The 14,008-nt window shown below is 43.4% G+C and overlaps 2 protein-coding genes across 4 annotated transcripts in view; both read right to left on the minus strand.

The window, feature by feature from the left end:
* Positions 1–14,008, minus strand: part of LOC150081134 (thialysine N-epsilon-acetyltransferase) — a 156,372-nt gene that overhangs the window by 43,618 nt on the left and 98,746 nt on the right. The window contains exon 1 of one of the 3 annotated variants that reach the window (XM_090381471.1): positions 3,665–3,827. The exons of 1 other annotated variant lie outside the window; for it this stretch is intronic. In XM_090381471.1, coding sequence (XP_090237597.1) covers positions 3,665–3,727 — 63 coding nt within the window. In that variant the 5' untranslated portion in view covers positions 3,728–3,827. Of the gene's footprint in view, positions 1–3,433; positions 3,534–3,664; positions 3,828–14,008 lie in introns of those variants that run through there. One more of the 3 variants, XM_090381473.1, reaches the window with a different exon arrangement.
* LOC150081135 (uncharacterized) lies at positions 3,752–6,529 on the minus strand. Its single transcript, XM_090380938.1, has 2 exons — positions 5,487–6,529; positions 3,752–3,761 (listed from the first exon to the last, which is right to left on the minus strand). The coding sequence occupies exons 1-2, from the start codon at positions 6,527–6,529 to the stop codon at positions 3,752–3,754; spliced, it is 1,053 nt and encodes a 350-aa protein (XP_090237064.1).

Raw genomic sequence — 14,008 nt, forward strand, 5'->3', positions numbered from 1 at the left:
TGAAGATGATACAAATGTCGGCAGGGTTGTTAATGACAGTAATGATAGTACACTACTGCAACAGGATCTAGAAAAGTTGGGCAGATGGGCTGAAGTTTAACATTGACAAATGCAATGTTAAAGTACTACCCATATGCAATGCAAAGTACTGCATATGGGTAGCAGTACTTTGCATGTAGCAGAGAAATGTACAAACTGTGTGGTACTACACTCAGGGTAGTGGGAAATGAAAACAACCTGGGGGTAATTGTGCAGTCAGATATGAAGTTTTCTGAGCAGTGCAGGCAGGCAGCCAGAGCAGGTCATGGCCTCTTGTCAATGATATACAGGAATTTTGCTAGCAGAGATAAGAAAGTGATTACTCCACTGTATAAAGCAATGGTCAAGCCATACATTGAGTACTGTATACAGGACTGGAGGTCTCATTTTAAGGATGCACAGTTGCTGGAACAAGTACAGAGAAGGTCAACAAGACCTGGGATGGGAACAAAGAGGTATTCTTACTCATATTTACAGTATGGTCACCATATACATTTTTGAGATGCATATGGATTTCAATAGGGCATCACTTCTTCCTTGGAAAGAAACTCGTCATCACTCTTTGCTTGATACATTAACTCCGGGGGCTCACATCGGGTGAGTATGGGCTTGGCACACCTAAGGTCCTGAGCTGGATATCATCATTCTTCTCTTCTTGGCGATTCCCTTCTACTTTTCTTTCTTTCTTTCTTTCTTTCTCTCTCTCTCTCTCTCTCAGGGTAACTCAGGAATTTTTTTTTTTTTTTTTTTTGGCTAGTGCAGCATAAGCCTCAGGCTTTCTTGCACCATATAGCTAATAATAATAACACACATTTGTAACATCCCCCCCATTTTGAACTATCTGTGTGCTGCACTCAAGAGACCGATCAAAGCACCACTTAGTATGGTGAAACTAGAGACCTCTAGTGACCACTCAGTGACACGTGAAATGATCTACCGCAGCACATTTGAAAGCAAAAAATTAGGAGGTATTACTTTCGTACCGGTCCTCGTATTAAGAGAGGCAACAAAAAAGGCAGCAAGTATTTAGCCATAATTATTCTTGAATTCAGGGGAGGTCTCTGTTGACTGGAGATGTACAAATGTATCCCCAAATCATAAAGTGGGATCAATAAGTGACATGAATAATTACAGACCTGTTAGTTTAATGTCTGTTCTAAGGAAAATAATGGAGCCACTGGTTAAAGAAGTAATGGAGAACCATCTGGACAGGAATGCAATTATACTGCAACCACAGCATGGATTTCTTAAGTGGTGGTCTTGTCTAACCGATCTGATTGGATATTATAATGCAGTGACCAAGGAACTGGATGCAATAAAAAATCTTCACATCGTATACTGGATAGGAAGGCTTTTAACAGTGTTGCACATAAAAGACTGTTGTACAAACTGGAGCAATGCGGCATTAGGGGAGCAAGTTACTGCTATGGATAATGGTTGAGTAGAAGACAGAAAATAGTTATCAATGGGTACTGCTCTTCATGGACTAATGTTATTAGTGGAGTACCCCATGGTTTAGTGCTGGGCCCATTGTTGTTTACAATATTTATTAATGATATTGATGAAGTTATATCTGGAAGTGTAAAAGGTTTGTTTGTTTGTTTGTTTTAGGGTTTTATGGCGCATTAGCAAGTGTAAAAGGTAACGTTAAAGTTTGCAGATAATACAAAGGTTGGGGGTGGTTAAAGACAGTAATCAGGGTGAGCCACTGCAACAAGATCTAGGAAAATTAGGTCGATGGGCTAAGAAATGACAGTTTTAGTTTAACATTGAGAAATGCAAGGTATTGCATATGGGCAGCAATAATCCCAGAATAACTTAACTGTGTGGTACTACACAGTTAAGTGGCCACACCTGTGGCAACTCAGGGTAGTCAAGATGAAAAAGACCTGGGAGTAATTGTGCAGTCAGACATGAAATTCTCTGAGACCAGCTCATGGGGTTCCATCAATGATATACAGAAACTCTGCTATCAGGGGCAAGCAGGTGATTATCCTCAAGTCCATAGTTAGGCTGCATGTTGAGTAACAGGTATGGAATTCTCACTTTAGGAAAGATATAGATCTGCTAGAATAGTCCAGAGAAGGGCAACCAGATTGGTGAAAGGAAAAAAGGGAGCTCTTACCTAGAAAGGCTTCACTTCTGCAATTTGCAGCATCTGAAAACTAGGTACCTGTGGGGTGATCTGATTAAGATTTTTAAGGATAGAGTAAGTCGAATGGCATTCTTCCTTTTGCTACACACCAGGGGACATAAACCCAAGTCGAGAAACAATTTGTAGGGTGCATGCGTGGAAACTTTCCTTCGGCCAATGAGTTTGAAACAGGCTTCCATGTAATGTTGTGGAAGTGGATAGTTTGAATAAATTCGAGGAAGAACTAGACAAATTTCTGGAGGATATGGATGAATGGAGAACAAGCCTTTGGCCAGTTAAGGGTTTCTTGTTATATTAAAGAGGCTATAACCTATTAAATAAAAATTGTTGAAATAATTTAAATTTATACATTGGGCTATTTAAATTTATATAGCTTATTTTGTTAGTTACCAAGAAGAATGATAAATTTCAGAGATGACTAAGTAATTTTAATACAATAAGCAATATATTATTATATGTAGGAAATGTGCATGCAAATATTATCACCAAAGTTCTTTCGTCAAAGCAAGTCCATGAGTAATGCTCCATTTTGGTAATCTTAGGCATACATTTTTAGGGATTAAAAATAATATCACAGTTACCAAGGGTCAAGAGTAATTCTATTGTTCCTGTTACCCATTAATTTCAGAATGTTGGAACAACTCTAGCACTGCAAATTGGTAAATCCAATCTTGTTTGCAACAGTGAGAATTTGACCACACTCCATCTTCTTGTCTGTAGCTAGCCCATGACACCCATGTCCTCTGTAATTCAACTACCCATCAAATCATCCTGCTTTCATTCCAATTTTCCTTCTCCCTCTGCTCATCACTTTCCTTCCATTACATCTCAGGGTATGCTACTACTGGTGCACTCCTAATTGCAATTATCGGAAGGGGGGTATTTGTTGATTATCCCAGATCTCTGTTGGGGTGCCAGCTTAGCCAGGGGGCAGCAGTGAGTAGCACACACTTCTTGATTAGACCTGGGTTCGAACCCGTGACCACCAAATACGGAGGATGTAGAAAGGTCAGGGAACGACCACCGCATATCCCAGGGGCAATATAGTTGCTAATGTTCCTAAAAACCAAATAACAAACTTAACAACAAACAGATCTCGGTAGAGATTCACTATCGGGTACAGCCGCCAAAAATGTACGCTGTACCCGATACTGAATCTCGACCGATCTATTTAAACGAACAATGATTCTTAGCTGAAATCCTTATCGGCAAGGCTTGTTAACAATTGGCAGCACATACCAATAATTATACCTTCTTTTCTTTATAGCCTTTATTTATTAATTATTTCAATAATTCCTCATTTCTAATCCCCTCCCCTTCTTATTAGATGCAAGACCTCCAAAAAGCTACACTCTGATCTTTCTGAATCTCTGCCAAAAATAATAAACAAATAAAATAAACGGTAAGAATACACCGAAGTATAAATTTCGAAATGCAAATTATCTAAATACACACAACCACGTGACCTACCTTTATAAGTTGCAGAATAGTTTTGCAGTCATCTGGCCTTGCGGGTCTTATTTTGCAAGCCATACCGTGCTCAAACTGAAGAAAATATCAAGTTGTACTAGAAATTGAAAATATTTAAAAATCGGCACTTTTAGAGAAAACCTGAGAAATTCCACACGCACGTATCAGCAAAAGTAATGTTCTCGTAGTTCTGATGACATGTTTCGTTGCGAACAAACTATCGTTATTTTCAAAATGTCAAACATGTGGATGCCTCGGCAGGAAACGAATACAGTTTGGGTTTCTCAACAAATACATGAGCGCACAAACGTTTTGCCGTGAAACCTTAAATAACTAAAGTGACAAGACCCTTCTCTTTTTCAAAAAAAAAAAAATTTATATATATATATTTTTTATTTTATTTATTTTATTTTATTTTTTATTTTTTTATTATTTTTATTTTATTTTTTTATTATTAATTTTTTTATTTATTTTTTATTATTTTTTTATTTTATTTTTTATTTATTTTTTTATTTATTTATTTTTTTATTTTTTTATTTATTTATTTTATTATTTTTTTTTTCGCCCCTCCCTGGGAAGCTCAGGATAACCCCAGGGTCGGCCAGCCAGAGTTCTCTTTCCACATACCTAGTCCGGCTCCCAGTGCCAGTGACGGTAACTAGCAGTCTGTGGTGTTCCACAGACCCTAGCTAAGCGGCCAGATGAACAACATAACCCGCACTAAGCAAACATGAACATACACTAACATATGATATCTGGCCTTGACAGTACTGTACTGTCTTACTTCACAAGAGATTCAAATGCGGAGTTGTGCGAAAGCACCGGTGCCGCTTGTCAAAAAACACTATGTCACTATGTCACTCCAGAGGAGTGGTCCCAGTACCGATCCCTGGGGCAGCCCCTGTAAACAGGCCTGGTCAGTTTCTCGTACGGAGTCACTACTTGTATTTTTCTCTTGGATAAATATGACTTCAATATTTTGTAAAGGTTGATGGGTGTTTTTGCCTTCCTCAGTCTGGCTAGGACGCTCGGCCACCAGATGGTGTCGAATGCCCCAGCAAAATCGACCGAAATAACCAAGAAATACTTCCTATCACAGGCAGCAGCCAAACGTAGGAGGCTGTTGAGAGCATCCACTGTTGAGGTTCCGGGTTTGAACCCAAACTGTGTGGGCATCACGAGATTTGCAGCTTCATAGTGGTGCAGGAGTCGCTTGTGAAGCATCTTTTCAAGGAGTTTACTAGCAACTGGGAGCAGGGAAATTGGCCGGTATGATTCGGGTTGTTCTGGTGGCTTCATTGGATTTTTTAGAATTAATTTGACGTTGGCCATTTTCCAGTCGGCTGGAAAGATTCCTGTCTTCAGGCATGTGTTGAAGAGGTTTAGTAAAGTCTGCGGAGAGATGTCTACCACTTTTTTAATAATCTCCGGCTCCAGAAGATCTGGGCCTGGGCATTTTTTATTCCTTATTTGTTGCGCTGCCTGTTGTAATTCTTCTAAGGCAAAAGGTAGTTCCATTTGGTCTATATGATATGTTTCATTTCTATCGCAGATCTGCAGTTGTTCTGGTAGTTGCGGGTGTGCTGGTTTTTGGAAAATCACATCGAGGATGTTGGTGATAGACTGTTCCCAGGTGGTGGCCAATGTTCCCTGCGGGGTGCGGGTCGAGGTCATGACCTCACCCCTGGGGAATTTATTCATAGTGACTTTGTACACCACCCCCCAGGGGTCGGCATTTCCAGTCGTGCTGACTAATCGCTCCCAGGCCTTCTGCTTACTTTTTCGTATTAACTCAATGTATCTGTTTCTCACTGCTGCGTACCTTTGTCTGAGTGCTGTTACTTCCACTTCCGGCCAGGTACGTCTTGCCCTTTGGAATTGTTTTCTTGCCTTTATGACTTCTCTTCTGAGGTTCTGAATGTCCCGAGTCCACCAAGGGACTGCACCAGGTGTTGGCAATTTTCGCTTCATCGCAGCCTCACTGGCCGCTATTATGGTCTTGGTAATTTTTCTCTGGATGTCGTCTGGGTCTTCTTGTCCATCCACTTTAATGCGGTGTTGGCATAAGGTTCGAGTCAGCAGTTCCCCAAAGAGTCTCCAGTCAGCTTTGTTTACTGCAAAGCGGTTAAGCATCTGTTTGGCTATTGGTGTTCTATATAGAGATCGGTTGATTTGGAAGGTAATCACTCTGTGGTCAGACGTGGTCCAGGAGTCTTGGACTGTCCAGCCAGTGATGTGTCCTGCAAGGTTTCCGGTGGCAAGAGTGACGTCAATTGTTGCCTCCCACAGAGTATTACAAAACGTAGGTAGGTGGTGAGGCCTGTTTAGGACTGTCAAGGGAGAATTCGCCAGGAACTCCTCGAGACGCTGCCCATTTCCGGTGCCCCTTCTGTCCGATGTTTGGCTGTGCCAAGCCGGGGAGCGGCAGTTTACATCCGCCCCTACCAAGATCTGTTGGCCTGGAAGAGTGTCCAACACAACCTGGAGGTATCTCGTGGCAAATGTTATTTCTTCCCCCGGCCTACAATACAAGGCAATCGCGTAGAAGGATCCCAGGGGTGATATTATATGGGCACAATCAGCCCAGCCTGTACAGAGTTGTGTGATACGGGTGGCAGTAATGGCTGGATTGCGGATCACTATGGCCGCTTTTGGGGTCTCATTCTCAGCCTGTATGATTTTATATGCTATTGGATAGCCTCTTACTTTATTGGAGTGGGTGTAGGGTTCCTGCAACAAGAGGATGTCGGCATTTTCCTCGTCCGCTATTTTTCTGAGTTGTTCAGGCACTGCTCTGGCATGGTGTGCGTTTTGTTGTAGTATTAACAGCTTGGTTGTATTGAACTTTTTAAATTGTATTGCCATAATCAGTCCTCATTTGGTATAAACTCTTTATCTTGTTATACGTCGGACATTTTGGATCCCTGATGGAATGGGTATGTTCGAGCTTTGAGGATTTACAATTCACACAAACCGGTTCTTGCTCCTTGTTTGGACAGCTGTTGTATTCATGCCCTTTGCTAGAGCAGTGTCCACAAGTTGTTGTGATCTGAGTGCATGTATGGGAGGTGTGGCCATACCTGCAGCATTTATAGCATTTAGGCACGGTCACATGGTAAGGTGTAAGGTGTAAGGTATATTGTTGTCATGCAGCCCCAGGGGTTTCCCCCATCTCCGCGTTGCTTTCTTTGTGGGAATGCCAGAGTTTCCTGGGAATGCCAGAGGTTTAAAAGTGTGTGGGTATTGTACCTGTGTAATGTCGTGTACCGTTGTTCATCTGGTCATTTAGCCGCTGGACCCCTGCTGGAGCCCAGCGTTGCCCCACCTTCGCCCCGTGGAGGCAGACCAGGAAACACCAGTAGACTAAGATTTACTCTGGCAGGTCCTGCCGCTTAATTTCCTGAGATTTCGGCAGCTAGGACTTAAAAAAAAAAAAAATACACAACAGTGATACATAATATATACGCATCCATGCAATCGTAATTACTTTGGATGTTTGCATACAGCACGTGTGCATGCATTCATATGGCAGGAGTAGGGCATTGCGTAGGATAATTAGGCCGAGACTGGGTGAAGATTATTTTTCGGCTAGATTAAATTTAGTGTGTAGGGCGCTCGCGTTGTGTATAGATAGAGTGGGGGAGGGGAGGAAGAAGGTTGGGGGGAAAAGGCAGAAGTATGGGGGATATGGGGGACATGGAAGAGATTCCCCCAGGTGGTCAGTGAGGCATGCCCATGCCTCACCAGAAGGAAAGGTGGGGTAGCAGGGGGGCGAGGAGACTGGTCATCTCGTCCTCCTGCCAGGAAGGGGTATTAAAGGAGAGCCAGGCTAGTGCTTGGCTCAGGCCGCCAGAACAGCTGCTATTCGTCCTTCATTCAGATTTTTTGTCTATCTTCATGGTTGCTTAGTAGTCCATCTTTGGTGTTATGCACATTTTGGCTTCTAGCCATTATGTGGCTAATGTGCATTCAGGTCCCGTCTTCTTCTGTACAGGGCTTCAGCGAACTTTGAGAAGGCAATATATTCCTGTCTCCCGTCCAGAAGGTGTTGTTCTCTATCTCTGGGCAAAAAAGTGATCCGAGTGATGAGTTGGCAGCGGAGGTCATCATAAAGCTGGCATTCATGCATGAGGTGGTGCCAGCTCTCCAGCTCTCCACAGCAGCAAGTAGGGTCATCTGTAATGCCCAGGGCTGTAATTTAGCCTTAAAGGCACCATGTCCTGTTAGCAGGAAGGTCGCGTGGAGTCCCGGCGTGAACCATGCTGGAGCCATTGGATAGAGTTTTCCAACATTGGGGAAGAATCGTCTGGTGACTTCTCCCTTTGGGGAATTCTCCCATCTGGTTTGCCAGGTTTGCATGAGATGATTTATTATTATTATTATTATTATTATTATTATTATTATTATTATTATTATTATTATTAGCTATGTGGTGCAAGGAAGCCTGAGGCTTATGCTGCACCAGCCAAAAAAAAAAATAATAATAATTCCCTAGTTACCCTGAGAGAAAGAGAGAGACAAAAGTACAAGGGAATCACCAGGAAAGAGAAGAATGATGATATCCAGCTCAAGACCCTGGGTGTGCCAAGCCCATACTCACCAGATGTGAGCCAGTCTCTTTTTCTCAGTCAAACGATTTGTGGTAGGATCTGCGTCGAAGCCGGCGAAGGTGCAGGCTCTTCCCTTGGAGAGTTCATACAATATTCCACATTTAGCTACTTCGAGGTCTAAAGGTAGGGTTCCCGCCAGCACCTGCAGCGCGTGGGTGCTAACTGTTCTGCAGGCCCGGGTTATAGCGAGCAGCATGGCTCTATGGATAGAGTCGAGGATTCTGCGATTTACAGCCATGGTGACTTTGGGGTTCCAAGCTCCGGAAGCATAGGTAGCTATCGGCAGGAAGGCGGCTTTGTAAAACAGCTTGAGGGTCTTCTTTTTCAATCCCCAATCCCTTTTTGCGACTCTGGTAACAAGGGCTGTATAGCCCCGTATCTTCTTACGGATGTATTTCAAGTGTACCTGGAAGCAGAGAGTGGGGTCCAGTATTACTCCCAGGTATCTAAGTTCCTTGGACAGTCGTAATGTGATACCATCAATCTTAATCTGTGGGGGTCTCCTGTAATCTAGGGCACCCTTGAGGAGAATGGAGTCCGTTTTGGTTGCAGAGATCCTAAGGAAGTGGATATTGGTCCACTCTTGTAGGATTTTAAGGGCATGATTTGCCTTTCTTTCCAGCTGGATTCTGCTGTTTCCCTCTATCATCAGGATGAGGTCGTCTGCAAAGGCTTGTGAAGACGCCTCTGCAATATCGGTATTTAGGAATTCATCCAAAACGATGTTCCATAACGTAGGTCCTAAAACGGAGCCTTGTGGACAGCCTCTGTTGATTTTTCTGGTGAGTATTTTATATGGAGCATTCACCATGATGAGTCTACTGGAGAGGTAGCTTTGGATTACTCAATAGAGGTTGCCTGGCATCCCACTCCCCCGGAGCCGGGCCAGGACGCTCGGCCACCAAAGGGTGTCGAACGCCCCAGCAAAGTCGATAGAGATAGCCAGGAAATATTTGTTTTCTGTGGCAGCTGCACGTGCAAGGACGTTCTTCAGGGCATCTACAGTCGACGTTCCCGGTCTAAAGCCGTACTGGTTTGGGGACATTAGGTTTGCCTGTAGGTAGTGAGCCTGTATTCTGGTTAACAGGAGTCGTTCCAAGAGTTTACTGCAGACTGTTAGTAGGGCTATTGGTCTGTAGGAAGTTGGTTGGTCTGGTGGTTTTGTCGGGTTTTTAATTATGAGTTTAATATTTGCTTTTTTCCAGTCCTTCGGATAGGTTCCAGTTTGGAGACATAGATTGAAGAGGTTCAGTAGCATGTCAGGGGCTATCTCCACCACCTTCATGATAATTTCCGGCTCCAAGAGGTCCGGACCCGGACATTTCTTACTTTTAATAAGGTGCGCAGCCGCTTGTAGTTCCTCTATTGTGAAATCCGGTTCCCTGTCTTCTGTTCGGTAGTCTTCATTCTCTGTGCACATCTTGATTTGTTGGGGTGTCTGTGGGTCTACATGAGGGTGGAAGGTTGCGTCCAAAATATTGTTAACAGATGCCTCCCAAGAATTGGTAGTAGCATCTCCCTGTGGTGTTATGGTGGTTGAAATTACCTCTCCCCTGGGAAGTTTATTAGTGGTTACTTTGTAGACCACCCCCCCCAGGGGTCAGTGTTGCCAGTGGTTGCGACCAGATTTTCCCATGAGAGTTGTTTACTTCTGCGTATGAGCGAGGTGTACTGGTTTCTGGCCTCTTTGTAGATTTCCCGTAGTGCATCCACTTCAGGGGCAGGCCAGGAGCGTCTGGCTCTCTGGAATGCTTTTCGTTTGTCCTGGACTTCTCTTCGGAGCCTCTGGAGCTCCGGACTCCACCATGGTACAGCACCTGAGGCAGGTTTTCTTCGTTTTATGGCAGCATTCGCTGCTTTAGTAATGATCGCTGTGACCATTTTTTGGAGTTGGTCAGGGTCTTGGATTGTTTGAATTGCAGCTTGCTGTGTATCTTTTTCTGCTATTAGGATGTCTCTGAATTGGTTCCAGTTTGCAGTGTTCAGCGCATATCTCTGCAGCATTTTTCTCTCAGGATATTGTCTCTGATGGTCTCTGTTGAGTTGGAAGGTCAGGACCCTGTGGTCGGACGTTGTCCAGGCATCCTGAACCGTCCAGTCTGTTATATTGCCAGCAATGTTTCTAGTGGCTAGGGAGACATCGATGGTTGATTCCCATCGTAGGTTGCAGTAAGTCGGTAGTTGATTAGGTTGATTTAGCACTGTTATCGTTGATGTTGCTAGGAATTCCTCCAGGCGCTGCCCATTCCTTGTCCCCTGCCTGTCCGGGGTATGGCTGTACCAAGCTGGTGACCTGCAGTTCACGTCCGCTCCTATTATTAGTTTCTGGTCAGGGAGGATATTTGTTACATGTTCTAGGTAACTTGTAGCCATCGTTATGTCCTCTCCAGGGCGGCAATAAAGGGCTACGACGTAGAAGGCTCCCAGTGCTGAGATAAGATGCGCACAGACTGCCCAGGCCGTGCAGAGGTGAGTGATCCTGGTAACTGTTATATCTGGGTTTCTGACCACAATAGCGGCAGAGGGGATTTCATTTTCAGGTTGTATGATCTTGTATTGTAGGGGGTATCCCCTTACTTGATTGGCGGCTGCATATGGTTCTTGGAGTATGATGATATCTATATTTTCGTCGTCGGCTTTCATCCTGACCTGGTCGGCCACTGCCCTGGTTCTATGAGCGTTTAGCTGGAAGAATTTGATTACTTTAGTGTTGAATTGTTTATGGTGTGGTGCCATAATCTGTTCTGGATTGGGTCAAGCTCTTGTATTTTTGGTATATGGGACACATGCTGTCTCTGAGGGAATGGGAGGCATCCATTTTCTGACTTTTGCAGTTTGCACAAACGGCGTCTGTGCTCTTATTTGGGCAGTCGGTGAAGTTGTGGCCCTTGCCAGCGCAGTGGCCGCAGGTTCGCACAGCCTGGGAGCATGTGTGCGATGTGTGTCCGAACTTGCAGCAGTTGTAGCATTTGATGATAGCCACATGTTCGCGGAATCGGTGGCCACTCCAATATATATAAACTCTAGTCTGATTTATAAGTATTTGCCAAGCCAACGGGCTCAGTTCTACAGACCAGTTGACTGTGCTCGAGGACTTGGTCTTGATGGTGTGCTTGGGTATCACATGATCATTTAGATTTTGATCTGGCAAATGTTTGGACAGATTTCTATCAAACAATTCTCTTGCGACCTGCTCGGGTTTGATATCCTTATCAAGGTCGTATATAAGGATGGAGGGCCCCTTCCTTCTTGGGGGTTCCGCTCTGAGTCCCAGGGTTGCTATCTTGGGGTTGGCTATTATTTCGTTTATTTCCTCTGTGGTCTCTGTTTCGATGACTACACCTGGATTCCTTGTCTTTCGTACCGATTTTATTTTCGGGGTCCTTAGGTCATCGGAGAGTTTATTAATTATTGCCTGCTTAATGCCTTCACTAGAATGTTTGTCCACTTTATTAAGGGGTCTCAACACTACAATGTTAGGTCGCCGAGTGGTGGATTTCTCCTTGGCTTGTATTGGTTGGGTGGCTGTGTGGTCACACTGAGCCGGTATCCTCAGCGCATCTGCATAGGAGGGAGTGCGCTGTGGCACTCCCTTCCTTATAAGCCTGCAGTTTAGCTGTGGCTATTTCAGATTCTAAGTATGTTTGGAATAAAACGGACTCCATTTTATTCCATAAAGTAGCAATTTGGCCTCTGAGACCTGCTGAGATTCTGTTGCTCTGGTCCCTAAATAGGTCTTCTAGGGCTGTCTTGAGAGTGATCCAAGGGGGGTCCCTCTGGGAGTGCAGGGTCCAGGGGGGAATCCTGCGGCTTGGTTTCAACTTGTTTTCCTGGTTGTAGGGAGCCAGGATCATCATGAGCGTCCTTTGGTTGGCTCTGGCTTCTAGTTGCTCTGTCCGAATTAGAGACTATTTTATTTTTATTTTTTCTTTTAGCCAAAGGTGTCGGTTTAACTTCTTCAGTACGGAACTGACTAAGTGATTTATCAGAAGCGTAATTAGCAAATTTTGATTAAAATTTCTTTATTGATTTGTTGCTTATTGAGTTTTCCGTTGCACGACGTGCACTGATTAGCTGCCCTACGTTCACGACGTCTGGGGTGAGCGGCTAGGGGTTATTCCCCTGGCCGGCCAAACGGGTACTGAGTGATAGAGCGGAGAGAATTTTGTTTAAAAATTTATTTAGTTGAGTTGGTCTTAAAGACCTTGTATAAAGTTCAATTGTAAATAGTTGGCAAATTTAGCCTTTTAATATGTCTAGTAAACAGTCGAGCACTGGCTCTCTTTCCAAGAAAAAAGCAGAGATGATGTTGGAAGAAGAGAGTGATCTTGAGAGTGAAGAATCCGAGACTCAGGAAGAAATGGAAGATGTAGATCTTGAAGAAGCAAGTGGAAGAACTGATAGTACTGTGGAATCTCGTGATATAGGTGGTAAAAGGAAAAAGCAGGATAGATGGACACCAGAAAAGAAACTAGAGATGATTCATAATATGAAAAAGTTGTTAAATTCTATGGCAAGCAGTTCGGAACAAAGACCAATGGTAACAGGTTTGGAAAAAGTTGCAGAGGCACGAGGGAGATTGAGGGCTCTCCTACTGCAAAGGGAACATCGAGTTACAGGCAATGTGGCAACTAAGATAATGAACATCTGGGATGATCTAGAGATGATTATAGTAAAGATGGAAATAGATATACATGTTTTAAAAGCTGAAAAGAGAGACATTCAAAAGGAGCAAAAAAGGGATTATGCTACTGTATTAAAAGAAAAGTGTGTTAAACCAAAAGTGGTAGTTATTACTACGAAGAATAGTGAACATAAGTGTAGTGAAGATATCAAAGAAGATCTGATAAAAAAAGTAAGACCAGAGTTACAGAAAATCAGGGTACAAAACTTAAGAACTGCACGGGATAACAAGATCATCCTTGAAGCAGAATCAGAGAAGGACATAGACTTGCTCAAAGATTGTCCAAAGTTTAAAGAACTGAAACTGTGCGTGGAAAAAGTAAAGAAGCAAGATCCCAAGATTCTGATCTTTGATGTGGAATTAGATATAAATAAAGAAGAGTTAAAAGAACAATTGTGGATAAAGAACTTGAAGGATTATGGCGTGGACCAAAGTGTATTTCAAGAAAGCTTTAACGTAATATCAGTAAATAAAGCAAAGAATAAGAAACTAAACAATTGGATATTGCAGATAGCAGGTCCCGTCCATAAACAGCTAATTAGCAAAGGGAAAGTGTTCATAAATTGGTCTGCTTGCCGAGTTCGTGACATTGTAATGGTGACACAATGTTACAGATGTATGGCCTTTGGCCATATAGCCAAGTTCTGCAAAATGAGAGCGAGCTGCGGATTCTGTTCTATTGAAGGCCATTCATATAAAGATTGTGCTAATAAAGAAAGACCACCTTGTTGCATAAACTGCAAACGTAGGAAGATAACAGCAGAGCATACTGCAGTAGACCATACTTGCCCTGAGTATGAAAAGGCTATGTCCCTAAGCCGAAGAAGAACTGATTATGATTGAAACAGTGCTGCACTTGGAAAGAGACCCAGTGTGAGACTACAGTTTTAAGGTTTTAAAGAGTTAAGCTGAATTTTACCGCCAAACGTGTAGAGGTCTTCCTCCTCGAGGAAGGGGCGGAAACTGTGGTCACACAGGATATTCACTTATTTCTGTGTGACCACAGGCTAAAGACCAATTTTAAGAATCCTTTAATCAACAGAAATGCTT

The sequence above is a fragment of the Mastigoproctus giganteus genome, chromosome 9 (assembly GCF_048544385.1).
Source record: "Mastigoproctus giganteus isolate SK-2022 chromosome 9, ASM4854438v1, whole genome shotgun sequence".
NCBI classification, from domain to species: domain Eukaryota; kingdom Metazoa; phylum Arthropoda; class Arachnida; order Uropygi; family Thelyphonidae; genus Mastigoproctus; species Mastigoproctus giganteus.